The sequence below is a fragment of the Hypomesus nipponensis genome, chromosome 21 (assembly GCF_054491055.1).
Source record: "Hypomesus nipponensis isolate SF chromosome 21, ASM5449105v1, whole genome shotgun sequence".
NCBI classification, from domain to species: Eukaryota; Metazoa; Chordata; class Actinopteri; order Osmeriformes; family Osmeridae; genus Hypomesus; species Hypomesus nipponensis.
In genome coordinates, this window is record NC_140381.1 from 7,812,091 (window position 1) to 7,825,000 (window position 12,910).

The following is a 12,910-nucleotide window of genomic DNA, read 5'->3' on the forward strand; positions in this document are numbered from 1 at the left end:
ACATCTTCAGGAGCGACCCCTCTCCACCGGCTAATCCTCTGGGGCCTGAGGAGGACCACTCTGCAATCCCAGAATCCCGCAGGTGGCTCGCATCTGAAGTGGAGCATGAATGGTTTAGACTTCTGACAGGAGTAGTTGGGGGGTTGGGCACTATGCTGGAGAAGAAACATAATTGAAGAATGTAGAGCTGAATTGCACTTACCCGCTGTGAACCTTTTTTTTTTTGGGGGGGGGGGGACCCCCTTGTTTTAGTCTTAAATTATAGCCTGTTATATCGAATGCAGACCTTTATCTACAGAAGCCTCTGTGAGAAGAAGAAGAATCCCAGTTGAATTTCTGAATTTGAAACTTAAACTGCATTTGGAACCTGAGGATCTATGGATCTATGAGCTCATGAACTACCCAGGTATTAGAAGCAGAGGTTTGTCACGTGTACGTACGCTTACCTCACATTTATGACTTGCTTTTGGCTGCCAACAGTGGAACATTGGAGGGCTGTAAAACAATAGAGTTGGAACAGCAGCTTTTTGCGACTGTTACCGTCTTTGACATGAGCTAATTAAAAATATTTAGAGGATTGACTCGTGATACACGGGCCGTCTTATAAAACGCGTCTGCTACATTGTAAAAAAAAAAAAAAAAAAAGTGACATCAGTCCAACTTGTCCGTTTTGTGTGAGAAATTCCAGCAGATGACAATTTGACAAATAATAAGTGTCAGGCTAAACACGTTAGCATAAAACTTGACCCTATCCGTCATCGGTCAGCCATGCCTTTTGTTGGTTGAAAAAAGGGCTTTGAACCACAGGCAAGAAACTATAAAGGGGATGGGGGGGATGGGGAGGTGTAAAACCCAATATCCACGCACCCTCCAAGTCCCCCATTACACCCACCCACCCCCCACCCCAATCAATTGTAATTTGTCTTCCCAACTTGTCAGAAAAGGGTGTAGCCCAAGCATGGCTTGTAAAGCTCCAGGGTGGTCACATTGACTGACAACAAACCCCCTTTCGCAGTCTACGGTGCATCCCTTCTCTATCTGGCCCTGCAAACACGATTATTACCATCACCCTCCCAGAGGGGGGGGGGGGGGGTCAGAAGGAGCTTATTGAGTTACTCGGCACAACGACAACAGCCAATCAGAAGAGGACGCCTCGGGTGTCCCTGGCCGAGGCGATTGGGTGTTAGCTAACTTCTCAATAACATTTGATGTCTAGTTTGAAGATTTAGCTACAAGGCATGGGTCTCCAAACCATTGTTGCATTTGTCCATAATAGTTTAAAAAAGCTCTCGGCGGATTCAGGATTAGTCTCGATATATCTGCGTGCGACAAGCTGAATTTAATGGCAGATAAGTCGATGGACTCCTTCGCTGCCTCGACATCCTTCACGCTGAAGCCCAGATAATTGGAGGGGCAGTTTGTGTGTGTATATTTGCTTTGCTGTGAGGTGTTTAAAGAGCCATCACCAGAACAGCTGGGAGGAATGTTTCTTTCTTGATGTTTATGTTGAACGGCTAACGTGTGTCAGTTATAAACAGACGAGGTCATTCGGTCTGCTCGAAGATCCAAACTGTTGATTCGTTTTGAACCGATAGCATCAGTTTTCAAGACCCCTTCATAGCGGGTATAAATATGTGATAGCCACCAAAACTTTCCTGCTTCGTTCCTTTGCCCAAATCCTCAATCCTCATTGGTAGATACACCCGAAGCAAGTGTGGCAGCTGCCGTATCATGTGATGAAATTCCCAAGGACTGGCAAGAGAGTGACTCACCCGCCGTAACGAGGTGTCTGGACCACTGGCGGCCAAGTCGTCCTCCTCCTCTCCTGGCGTGCTGGTCTTTGCGTTCCCCAAAGAGCACCGGACCATTCGTTCTGCATGGCCACATCACCCCCTGTCTCTGTCCCAGCAGATGGACTGGCTCATTACGCCAGTGGGGGGAATGCGTGAGGAGAAAGCCCCAAAGTATGAGAGAAATGTAAACCAAAAGTGAATGGTCAGGGGGGTCTCGGGGTGGGTCGGGGGAAGGAGAGACCAGCCGAGTCGGCGAGGAGGACTGTCGACAGATGTCTGGGAGACGCAGTTGCTTGAAACCTTCACCTCCCCCGTGCCGTTGAAGTAGCGTTGGTAAGGAGGGCGCAAGAGGAAAAGGGAAAGGGGAAAATGTCAGGTAAACGCGTCCTTGGGAGGACGTTTGTGGAACGTTTGTGTGTGTGTGTGGCATGACTTGGGAAGACCACCGTGTCACGTAATGCACCTCAGACCTCTTTGTCTGGGGGGGATTCTGATGGGAGATAAATGGCACAAGCCCATTCGCAACCCCACCTCCTCCCCCCAACCCCTTTCCATCAAACACCTCGGAAGGATTTCTGAATTCAAAACAGCTGTAGGTGGAATAGCCTTTCCTCAAACATACCCACCTCTCCCTCTTACTAATGGTATGAAGGCTTAAATAAATCAAATAAAAACAATGACATTCTTCAACCATTTAGCACGTTGACTAGCTGGCTGATTTGACCTTGACGTATGTGGGGGTTTGATTCTGGGTTTTTTGGAGTCAGGATTTCCATCTGTGATGGCTAACGCCTAAGCTATGTGTGATACCGTCAGGTCTCTCTGGGGCAAAGTGCTTTTGATGAAGTGCGAGCTAGTACTTGTCAGTGGAAAACATCGATTACCCCGTCTCACGCCAAATCCGAAACACGTGCATATCGCAGTGTGTGATCTGTGTCAATAAAGATTCCGTGGCTATACCCTGCATGTATGCTGCATGAAGTCATCATGGGGGGGGGAGAAAATGGAATTGGGCTGTGAGGGCGTAGCTCAGGGAAACGTACTGAGCGTGCGTTAGTGTGTGTGTGTTTCAGCTAACATCTCCAAGTCTTCCCCCGTGATGACTTTCCACAAACGAGTGTATTCCGTGGCTCTGCCATGAACTGCATGGCCAGACTGAATCGCTGTGCAGTTCCTTTGTGTCTGGGGTCTGGTGACTCCCCCCTTGCCCTGTGGAGCATGTAGCTATCATAGAACCTTGTTGGACTTTCAGGGTGAGCTGCTGTCTAAACCCTTCCTCTGTGTCTTCCCCCCCCCCGTCAGGGATGCTGGTAGTGATCGTCCTCCTGTTGGTCGCCATCATAGTGGTGGCCGTGTGGCCGGTTTAAGGGCATCTCTTTGTGTACGGAGCCCCGGCTGCTACTGGAGACTGCTGGATTGGATCAGGACTCTTGAGCGTGAACCGGGGGGCCTTCGGGGGAGATGGGACCGTTTGACTTTGCTCTCTTTGCACAGCATGGCTCGCCATACAGTTCACACACACACACACACACACACACACAGCCAGACAAACACACGTACTGACACACAGAGACGCGCGCACACTCTCGCACACACCATTCCCATCTCTCTCTCCTGTCCCTGGATGTTGACCTTGCCCGCCCGTTGAAGTCAGTGGGTAAGTGAACTGTTACCGTTTCTTGCCGTACGGAGGCCAGGACGAGAAGCTGAACCCTCGAACGGAAGACGAGAAGCATATTATTTTGTTAAAGGGTGTTTGGTTGGGTAGAGGGCAGTGTGACCCTACAGTAGGAGCTGCTGCCGTGGGACTTTGATTTCCTTTTAATAATTCTGTCTGTGGTCAGAAGGTACAAGGACGGTGATTCCACTGGCTTAGCAATACTCACTCTGATATTTACCTTTCCTCGCTGCTCTCTAATGTTCATGTTATGATTTGTCTTTGGATTTTTATAATGTTTATGGAATAATGCCAGCCAAAACAAATAACACAAACCTTGTCGCTAACTATGACTGTTTTCCTTTCCTGTAAATCAAATGAACTTAATGGTATGTTGTAATTTTCCAATAAATGACATGTACTGTTACTAGACCCTTGGCTGCCATCTGGGTTTGTGTTCGAGGGTTTCGGGAGGATGGTGATAATGTAACACGGTGCTCAAAAGGCTACCATTCAACCGAATCGCCGGAATTTGGCAGAGTTTTCAGACTTTGAGATTTGCCAGCGTTTCCTAACTTGCAGAATGTGTTCAACTCTGCATACCAGGTCCAGGTCAGAAATCTTGTCTGCGTCTCCCCCCCCCACTGTAGAACGAGGAAGGGTCTTGTGTCAGACATGATGAACTTCAGGACTTGGGAACTGATTTAGAAAGAAAACAAGGCACACGTTTCACTTAATAACGAGTTTATTTCAACTGAATTCTGGATTTAGTTCTACCAGGTTGGTGTTCAGTAGTTAAAGTTTCCTTCTTTTTTTTTATCACAACCATCTAAACGACCACAAACAAGTAAAAAAAAAAAAAAAAGGCGAAAAAGACAATAAAATCCACAATGTCTCGTGTCATTAAATATATTCATATATAATAACCATAATATATTAGTACGCATTGTAAAACAGCACTGCAAGGGTTTCTTGCAATAAACAGCTAAACAAAATTTACAATTCATAGCATGAACAAAAGCAACAATTTGACAGGCTGTCTACAGTTAACATTTGATCGTGGAGGCTGCCGACCCATTGCTCAGAAAAAAAACAATCTCAAATTTACATCATGGGTGCTTAAAAGACTTTTTTTTTAAAGATTAGGTTTTGATTATATCCTCGGTGCCAAACAGAGATACATTTACGTGTGAAGTTGCATGGTACGGATATAACGTTGAAGGCAGTTATGTCAATATATGTATAAATATATGTATATGTCATGTATATATTTCATCTTTGCAAGAAGACACCAGCAAAAAGCATATCTATCTAAACGATCTGGAACCAATATACCTCAAATCAGATCCACCATGTCACCATGATTGGATTGGTTTGAAATCAAACACAGATGTTGAATATTTATTTCAGAATGGGGACAATCAGGTCATTAAATGAAATGCTTTTCAATATCTGCAGTTATCCTGGTAGCCTTACCCTTATGCAATTTATTTCTGGACATAATTCCTTTGACAGCCCTGTAGGATCTCCATAGAGATGTCTGCAGGTCTAGACTAGACACATCCCCATAACCTGTCAACAACAGCCCACAGGATCCAGGTGGTGCACAGTGCTGAAATGTGCACTACATTACACAGAGTTGAGGCCACGGCATGGTGAGCGGAGGATGTCGTTGTAGGAAGTTCATACTTTTGATTCGGTTTTAAAGTTTCATAGTCATCCAGGTCAAAACGTTTACTTATTGCCTCTCATACTTTTCTGTTGCCTAGTGCAACCAAGATTTAAATACTGTTATTTTTACTGTCTGTTCTTTCTCTTTGCCTGCTACAATCTACAATCAATACATTGAAGATAACAAAAAATAGTGTATTATAATCTAGATAACTTTCACATAAAAATACTACCTATACAGATGTAATGCTTTATTGCCACTATTAGTACCTGGGAAGGAAGCATTTTTCAATCACAAAGAGGGCTTTACATTTGAGGAGAAAAAAAAACATTCATCTATTTAATATATAGTCATAATTCTCACTGGGCGTAAAATAGTATTTAAGTAAATTCAACACTGCATAAACAGTGTTGTGCAGATTGGCATGAAAAGGATTAGGAAATATTGTCCTAGGAGAAAGGTCGTATAAATATGTACATTGTTACGTTTTTCAAACTGGGTACCAGTATTTTCACACCATACAATGCTTGGTTAACATTTTCTCTAAAACAATGTTATCCTGGCCCCACACAATACCAAACCCTCCAGTATCATTTATGAAACCACAAATGCTTTCTTTTTGTCTGACGTGAAGCACATGCCTGAATGTGCTTCACGTACAGACATCGGGACCAAAAAAAAGTCCTCTCCCATTTCACTTAGACGAGGGGCTAGGCTCGCAAGCAAAGTGTTTGGATGCATGTCGAACGTGAAGTTGCCACGGGACTCCAATGGCACTGTCAGTTTGATGTTTTCAGTGACATGTATTGTATAATTGTATTGTACTACATGATATTGTCATGGAAAGTCATACAGACATCCAAAGCTCTCTCTGGGTGACCTTCTAGACATTGTCAATGTCCGTTGTCGTCTACTGGAGTCCGGTCGAAGGGTCAGAGCACTAGCGTCAGCGTCTACCAGCAGCACAGGGACAGTGAGGGAAAGGAAAGACCGGCCTGTCGGAAGAGAAGGGGTTGTCGCGCTGTGTGGCCTGTACACACGAGCTTGTAACTCTCACAGGTCAAGTCGAGGAACATTCCTTTGTGTGATCCCCTTCAGAATACTGTGGGCTCGTGGAAGTAGCGTCATCCAGGACAATACTGTTGGTAGTCTGTTGGGGTTCGGCTGTGCTTAATTAGCTTAATCAGTCAACTAGATTCTTGTTAATTATATCACTGAGGATATCACTGGGGGCGTATATCTAACCACCTGCAATCTGACCCACTTAAACATTGCCGGTGTGCAACCAAAACGTGTGAGTTTACCCACATGTAATATAAATGGTAGAACAGTGGTCAACTTATTGAGGCTTCAAAACAATGTTATTTTATGGCACTTGGTTCTAATAGGAGCCGATGGTATGCCCAAGTCCGGATTGAGGATGGCAGAGCAAAGGTGGATGAGAGAGAAGATGATGAATTCAGTGACTGTGTGTCTTTGTCATTGTTATGTTGCACCAGCATCAACGGATGTTTGCGAGGAAAAAAAGAAAAGAAATAAAAGAACTGTATATGCCGGTGCCAACTCAGCAAATCCACAAAGAGACGAATCTCGGAGGATGAAATAAAAACCCATGAAACCAGATCTACGAGGTGGTGAGCTCCTTCACAATAAAAGTTCACTAGAAAACAAAATCATCCTAATAATATTCTCTTCATGCTTCTACAACGAAAAACAAAACGAAACAAAGCAGCGACGGTCACAGTCCCTTTCTGTCCTCGCTCCTCTCTCCCTCCGTCTCTCCCGCTCCTCCTCCGATCCACTCCTTTTTTTTTTACCTCCCTCACTCCTCCGCCTCCTCTCCTGTCCTTTTTTTTAACCCCCCCCCCTCCCCCCAACCCTCCGTCCTCCGGGGGGCCGGGGGGGTGGGGTGGCGTCCTCCCCCGCCCTATGCCTTCTTGCACTTGCCTTTCTTCTCGCGCTGCTGGAACTTCCTGAGCCGACGGGCCCACGTGTCCCTCCACTGGATGACCAGGCTGCCCTTGTCGGCCACCACGCCGCTCTGGCCCGGGGAGTCCTCGTCGTTGCCCAGGAGCAGGTACTTCTTCCCGGGCTTGACCTTGGGGCACTTGCAGGCCACGTCCTTGGCCCTCACCCACAGGGACTGGTCGCCGCGGCGGATGCGGCTCTCGCCCTGCTTGTAGACGGAGATGATGTTGACGGTGAACTTCCACCACTCGCCCGCCTTGTCCGCCTTCAGGATGTGCACCTGGACCGCTGTGGAGGGGAGAGGGGAGGGGAGGGGGGAACAAGGCAAAAGTACATGAGACATTACACTGTCTTATTGTTATGTCTTCCTCCAACAAGGCTGACTCGATTCCAGCGATGGGATTTGCTGGTTTCCTGTCTGGGGTCCGGGTATCACAGAGCTGAATTCAACGACTCGCATCCCTCCCTCTTCCTGGCACAGATGACACATCACCCCCTCCCATCCCCTCCCCCCTCCCCCCTCGGTCTTTATCGTGTGCTCCACTCCTTCCTGCTGTCCTGACCTTTTCCCTTCCTGCTCCTCTTCTCCGTGGACACACGCGGGTGATAACCAACGACCGTTACTATGGCACCAAGTGCCAAAACACTCCCAACTTTCCCTCTCGGAAATGTCTTCCCTGTCCCCCACTTGTCGGTTCTGGTATTTAGAAAGGTGCGGCCGAACACAATGCAGAGTCAATATTTGGTGAATAGAATGTGACAAGAAAATGTTCTTTTTTTTTTTGCTGACTGAGATTTTCTCTCCAGAAATGCCCTCACGGACGCACTGTCTGAGGGAATGGGTCTTTTGACTGGAGACTGCAGGAAGTATGCCTTTCTGAAAGCTGACTGGCTCTTCCTCCAGCTGTGACTGTTGTGTAGATATCAGTGGGAAAGTAAGCACAGGCGCCAGTCGTCCACCTAGGATGGTCTCTCTCTCTCTCTCTCTCTCTCTCTCTCTCTCTCTCTCTCTCTCTCTCTCTCTCTCTCTCTCTCTCTCTCTCTCTCTCTCTCTCTCTCTCTCTCTCTCTCTGTGGCTGTCTGTGTGTCTCTCTGTGACTCTGTGTCTCTCTCTTTCTCTCTGTGTGTCTCTCTCTGTGTGTGTCTCTCTCTCTGTCTTACTCTCACTCTCTTCTAAATGGTCTGGAGTCCTCAGAAATTCAAGCCCAATAGGGCATGACAGTCTACCATGTGTTGCAGGCTATGAAGGGATCCCTGTAGGACCACCACTGTCTGAGCCCCATGGGCCGCCACTTAGCTCCCCCCAGGTGACGCTAAACACCTCTGTCAAAGTAGGGAACCCCACTGTGGTGCTAGTCTTGTAGCTATGACGAGACTCATTGTCGGTATTCTGTTCAGCCTCCAAAAAAAGAGTTGACGGTAATGAATCTTGTGGAATTATCATTGGGCAATGTTCTTGCCCAAGTGGTTTAAGACTCTACAAATCAGACAGTGGTAGCATCTCTATTGGCTATGGTGGCATCCCTTTGGCTGGTGAGGTTAAGGCGCGCGCCTGTGTGTGTGGCACACTGTCAGACGCTGCTGTCGGAACAGGGTGATTTGTTAAGTGATTAGGAAGAGTTGGAGTAGGAGGAGCCTGGCTCGGACGAGGGTGGGAGTGACACGGGGAGTAATATCACATGATTAATGACCCGGGCTGAGAGGGGGAGAGGGAAGGAAAGAGTGGGTGAGACAATCAGAGAGAGAGAGAGAGAGAGAGAGAGAGAGCGACATCGAGATAGAGAGAGCGAGATAGAGAGAGAGAGAGAGAGAGAGAGAGAGAGAGGTAAAGGGGGAAGGAACGAGGGAGAAAGAGGAAAAAAAACCCTTGTTGACGTAGAGTGGGAGAGAGAGAGGGAGAGAGCGGACAGCCCTCCTTTCTCGTAAATCCAACAGAGTGCGCCACACTGAATCGAGGCAGGCCATTTGCAGCACGCCTAAATGGGACCCTTAGGAGCCGTACGGAACTCTTAGGGGCCATCATCCTCTGAAGTGAACCACAGCTACTCTACTCTGGGGGGGTCACGGCTGTCCCCTCCGACCCACCTACACGCTCTTAATGATGCGGAGTCGAGCTGCACGCCTAAATGAGTCATGTCCAGAGTTGGCTGGCTGCACGTCAGGCATGGTGGATCACAGCGCAGGGACTGGTGGTGGGGGGGGGGGGGTGACATCGCGCCTTTCATATCACCGTCAAGCACACGGGGCGGGCCTGGCGTTTGAGGAAGCCCCCCCTCCCGGAGGCACGGCAGACCGGAGGCACGGCGTGAGAGGCGTTAAGGGGCCCCGGCCGCTCACCTCCAGGTCTGCTGGAGGCCGTCGACCTGGAGGTGAACTCCCTCCGTCACCCTGGCCTTTCCCGGCGGCCGCCACTGGAAGGCGCTCTCTGTTTGGGGGATCGCACTGACGCGTCAAGGGCAAGTAAACCCATGAATCAGGTTCATTGTACGTATGGAAACGCCCCCCGTCCCCACCACCACCACCACCACCACCCCCCCATTGGTTGAGTGCAGTCCCACTGAGCGTGCCGATGTGCTAATTGCCCCGCTCCCTCCCGCCCCCCCCCCCAATCCCAACCTCCCCCCCCCATGCCCTTTGTGTGGGGGACTGAAAGACAAGACCCCAGCACCCCGTGGTTCTCCATGGGTGGGTGGAGTGTGTCTGTGTCGTTTAGAACGGCTCCCTCGCCCAACGCGGCCGAGAGGCGGTCAAACTTTTACCGTATACGTCTCCCGAACAAAAGTTTGGAGGCGGGGGGGGGGGGGGGGGGGCGGTGCAGTTGCGTGAGATCACATTGACTGAGTGAGTGAAGTGTCGGGTCTGTACACCTCTAGTATGAAGGACGGGAGGGGGGTGGGGGGGTTAGAGGGGAAGCAGGAAATTGACTGTAATTGGTAATTGGAGGGGACTGTAAGAATGAGCAGCAGGAGTTCCCCAATGTAGCCCTCCTCAGCGCAGGAGCGTGTACCCTAACCGTGCTGCTGCACACACACACACACACACACACACTGGAGGAAATCCAATGAGTCACAGCCCTCCCTGAGGTCTTCTGGGGTGGTGCTGGAATCACTCACCAGCACGTCCCCTACACACACACACACACACACGCGTGTGCTCCTACCCCTGGCACATGCCACGGCGATGGGGGGAAACTCTGTGAATGCGTGAGCGGAGGACGTGGGGTCGGAGACCCTCTCAGGAGGGTGACAAAACGATGCTGCTCTCTCTGGGACCCTCAGCGACGCCTCACCGGGGAGGCCGTGACGTGTCCTGCTCACAGGAAACAGCTCACTCCCTTCCCGCCCACCCCTCCAGGACGCCTCACTGTAGTCTGATGTCTTCAAACGCGCGCAGATGAAGTGTGTCACCCTTCAGCAGGCAGCCAGGCTGGAGGACTGTGTTTGGGGGGTCCGAGGTGTGTCAGACAGGGCCCAGTTGTGCTCCATTCGGGAACCTGGCCCTCCATATCCTTCACTGTGCTCCACTCACAGCTCAATATGACTCAAACGAGATATCGCTACACCCTTGCTTCAACACGTGTGTGGTAGACACAACGCGCTGTGGGTATGGCGTCAATGTGATGACCGGCATAGTAACATAGAAAAATCTAACCTTCATGCTCTGTGTAATGCTTCTTAATATTGAATATATGCTTCTTAATATTAACTTCCTGATAGTTATCACTGGGCTGAAACCTAGGTTGCAGGACGAAGATGAGAAACCTCATGGGCATGTGTGGATCGTTCAGGCCAGTAGGTTTGTAGGGTTGAGCCGGTGCACATCTAGGAGACGGTGGGGGTGTGTGTGTGTGGGGGGGGGAGTCCTGACATCACGACCAGAGGTGTCTAACCTGACCCGGCCTAAATCCCACCCAGAACAATGGTGACGACTGTCATTCAATCTGCTGAGGTATGCTGCAGGACGGCGTGTCTCGCTTCACCGATTAAACTGACTGGCTTCAATCAGGGGCCCGGTGGTGGAGGTGGGGCGAGGGGGGCTCGCACATCTTAACCGCACCTTTTTCTGAAAGGGGGGGGTGGGGGGGGGGGTGGAGGGGATCTGCCGGATGGTCACCGGAATGCTGCAGGGAAATAAAAGGAAGGGGTCAAGCCTACCTTCAGGACCCCCGCCCCCTCTCCTAATGAGGACCTCTGGCAGACTGACCCAGCCCCGCTGTCCGTCACACTTGATCCTCTTTGGTCTTAAATACCTGCTGGGCTGTCCATCACACCCCCCCCACCACCCTCCCCCGCCCCCCCCACCCTTACACCCTAAGCCCTCTCTCTCTCTCTGATGCCCCCCCCACCCACCCACCCACCCCCACACACGCACACCCACCCCCACACACACACACCAATTCCCCTCCTTCCCTGTTTGATCCTTGGACTTTCCTCTGGAGTAGCAGCGATTAAGCCGTCAGCAGGATTCCCCCCCCCCCCCCCCCCCCCCCAAGGAGATAGTGGGGTGTCCAGTGCAGGAGCTAAGCCAGGCCACACCGAGGTGGGGAACCACAAATAGAGGAGTTTGGGCCCACAGTACCTGAAGGGTCTGAGACTCTGCCCCCCGGATGGGGATCTGGGATGTGTTTGGCATTATTTCCCCCCCCCCCCTAACGGCTTTGGGGACGGTAAGCCACATCATGGATCAGAGCAAGGCAGGGTCACTACACCCTGAAGCATTGTTTTCGAAGGCCGTGTGTGTGTGTGTACAGTGCAAGAAGGCAGGCCACTGGACCCCGAGAGGCTTTACCGTAATCTTTCTTGCAGTATTTCTTCATGTTGATCTTCAGCTTGCCTTTGGACGCCTTGCAGTAGGAGTCACAGTCTGTGAGCCGGAGCCAGGGTAGGTGAGATGGTTAAAGAGAGGGAGAATAAAGGGCGGAGGAGGGGGGAGGGGAGAGAAAGAGGGAATGATACGCTCGGTTAAAACAACTGGGAACAGTAAGACAATAAGGACAGCACATCTTCTGAATTCCCTTGGTGTGGCGCTGATATGCATCTGCTGGGTCACATTGTCCTGTCTAATAGAGGGCTTATGTGGAGGCATTGAGAGGACTACTGGTCCCTATAGAAAGGCCCAGACAATAGAGGAGGAGCAGGGGTGTGGGGTGGGGGGGACGCTGCGGTCGCCAGACCCCGTCTGTGGCCTATCCCTGATGGGAGGGGTGGTGGGCTGGGCTGGGCTGGTGTTATTGGACTAGTGCTTAGGTTGCCACCGACGGGGTTTTTGAGAACCATACAAATTACCTCCCCCCCATTTTTTCCCCCCTGTCAATGTTCCACTATGGGGCTGATTAAGGCCTATGAACTCCCCCCACCTTAAAAATCACCCAACCTCGAGACCCCCTGGCCGTGTTCAGATTTTAGTGTTATTACATTGGTGGAACTCGGGGGTGGTGGTGGCTGGGTGTACTATGGAGGGGGGGTGGGGGGACGGTGGTGGTGATGGGAGGGGGGGCGGGGCAGGGCAGGGCAGGGCGGAGGATGGGGGAGAATGGGGGTCAGTGCAGCACAAAGGGAGGTCAGGAAGGGAAAATTAGCAGCCCATGAAGGGTTCGCCTCCAATAGGTCCCCCTTTTTTCGGGGCGTCCACCCCGTCGCTGGCGAACAAATAAATACCTCACGCAGGACCAGGCGCCCAAACCCCCCTCCCACTCCCCCCCCCCATCTCCCCCCCACCCAAACTGTTCCGCAACCCTTCTTCTGCAGTGGCGGGGGACCGCCAGGGGTGCGTTCCAGATCAACGCCCGACCTCCTCTGCTTCAGGCCTGATCAGAGAAGC

The 12,910-nt window shown here is 50.6% G+C and overlaps 2 protein-coding genes across 2 annotated transcripts in view; one reads left to right on the plus strand and one right to left on the minus strand.

The window, feature by feature from the left end:
* Nucleotides 1-3,391, plus strand: part of stx8 (syntaxin 8) — a 33,926-nt gene extending 30,535 nt beyond the window's left edge. The window contains exon 8 of the mRNA XM_084686074.1: nucleotides 3,096-3,391. Within this exon, the coding sequence (XP_084542200.1) occupies nucleotides 3,096-3,160 (65 nt within the window). The 3' untranslated portion in view covers nucleotides 3,161-3,391. The remainder of the gene's footprint in view (nucleotides 1-3,095) is intronic.
* A 3,637-nt stretch (nucleotides 3,392-7,028) lies between these two features.
* ntn1a (netrin 1a) overlaps nucleotides 7,029-12,910 on the minus strand; it is a 55,821-nt gene continuing 49,939 nt past the window's right edge. Inside the window, exons 6-7 of the mRNA XM_084685137.1 lie at nucleotides 11,879-11,953; nucleotides 7,029-7,378 (exon numbers count right to left, since the gene is read on the minus strand). Of these exons, the coding sequence (XP_084541263.1) occupies nucleotides 7,050-7,378; nucleotides 11,879-11,953 (404 nt within the window). The 3' untranslated portion in view covers nucleotides 7,029-7,049. The remainder of the gene's footprint in view (nucleotides 7,379-11,878; nucleotides 11,954-12,910) is intronic.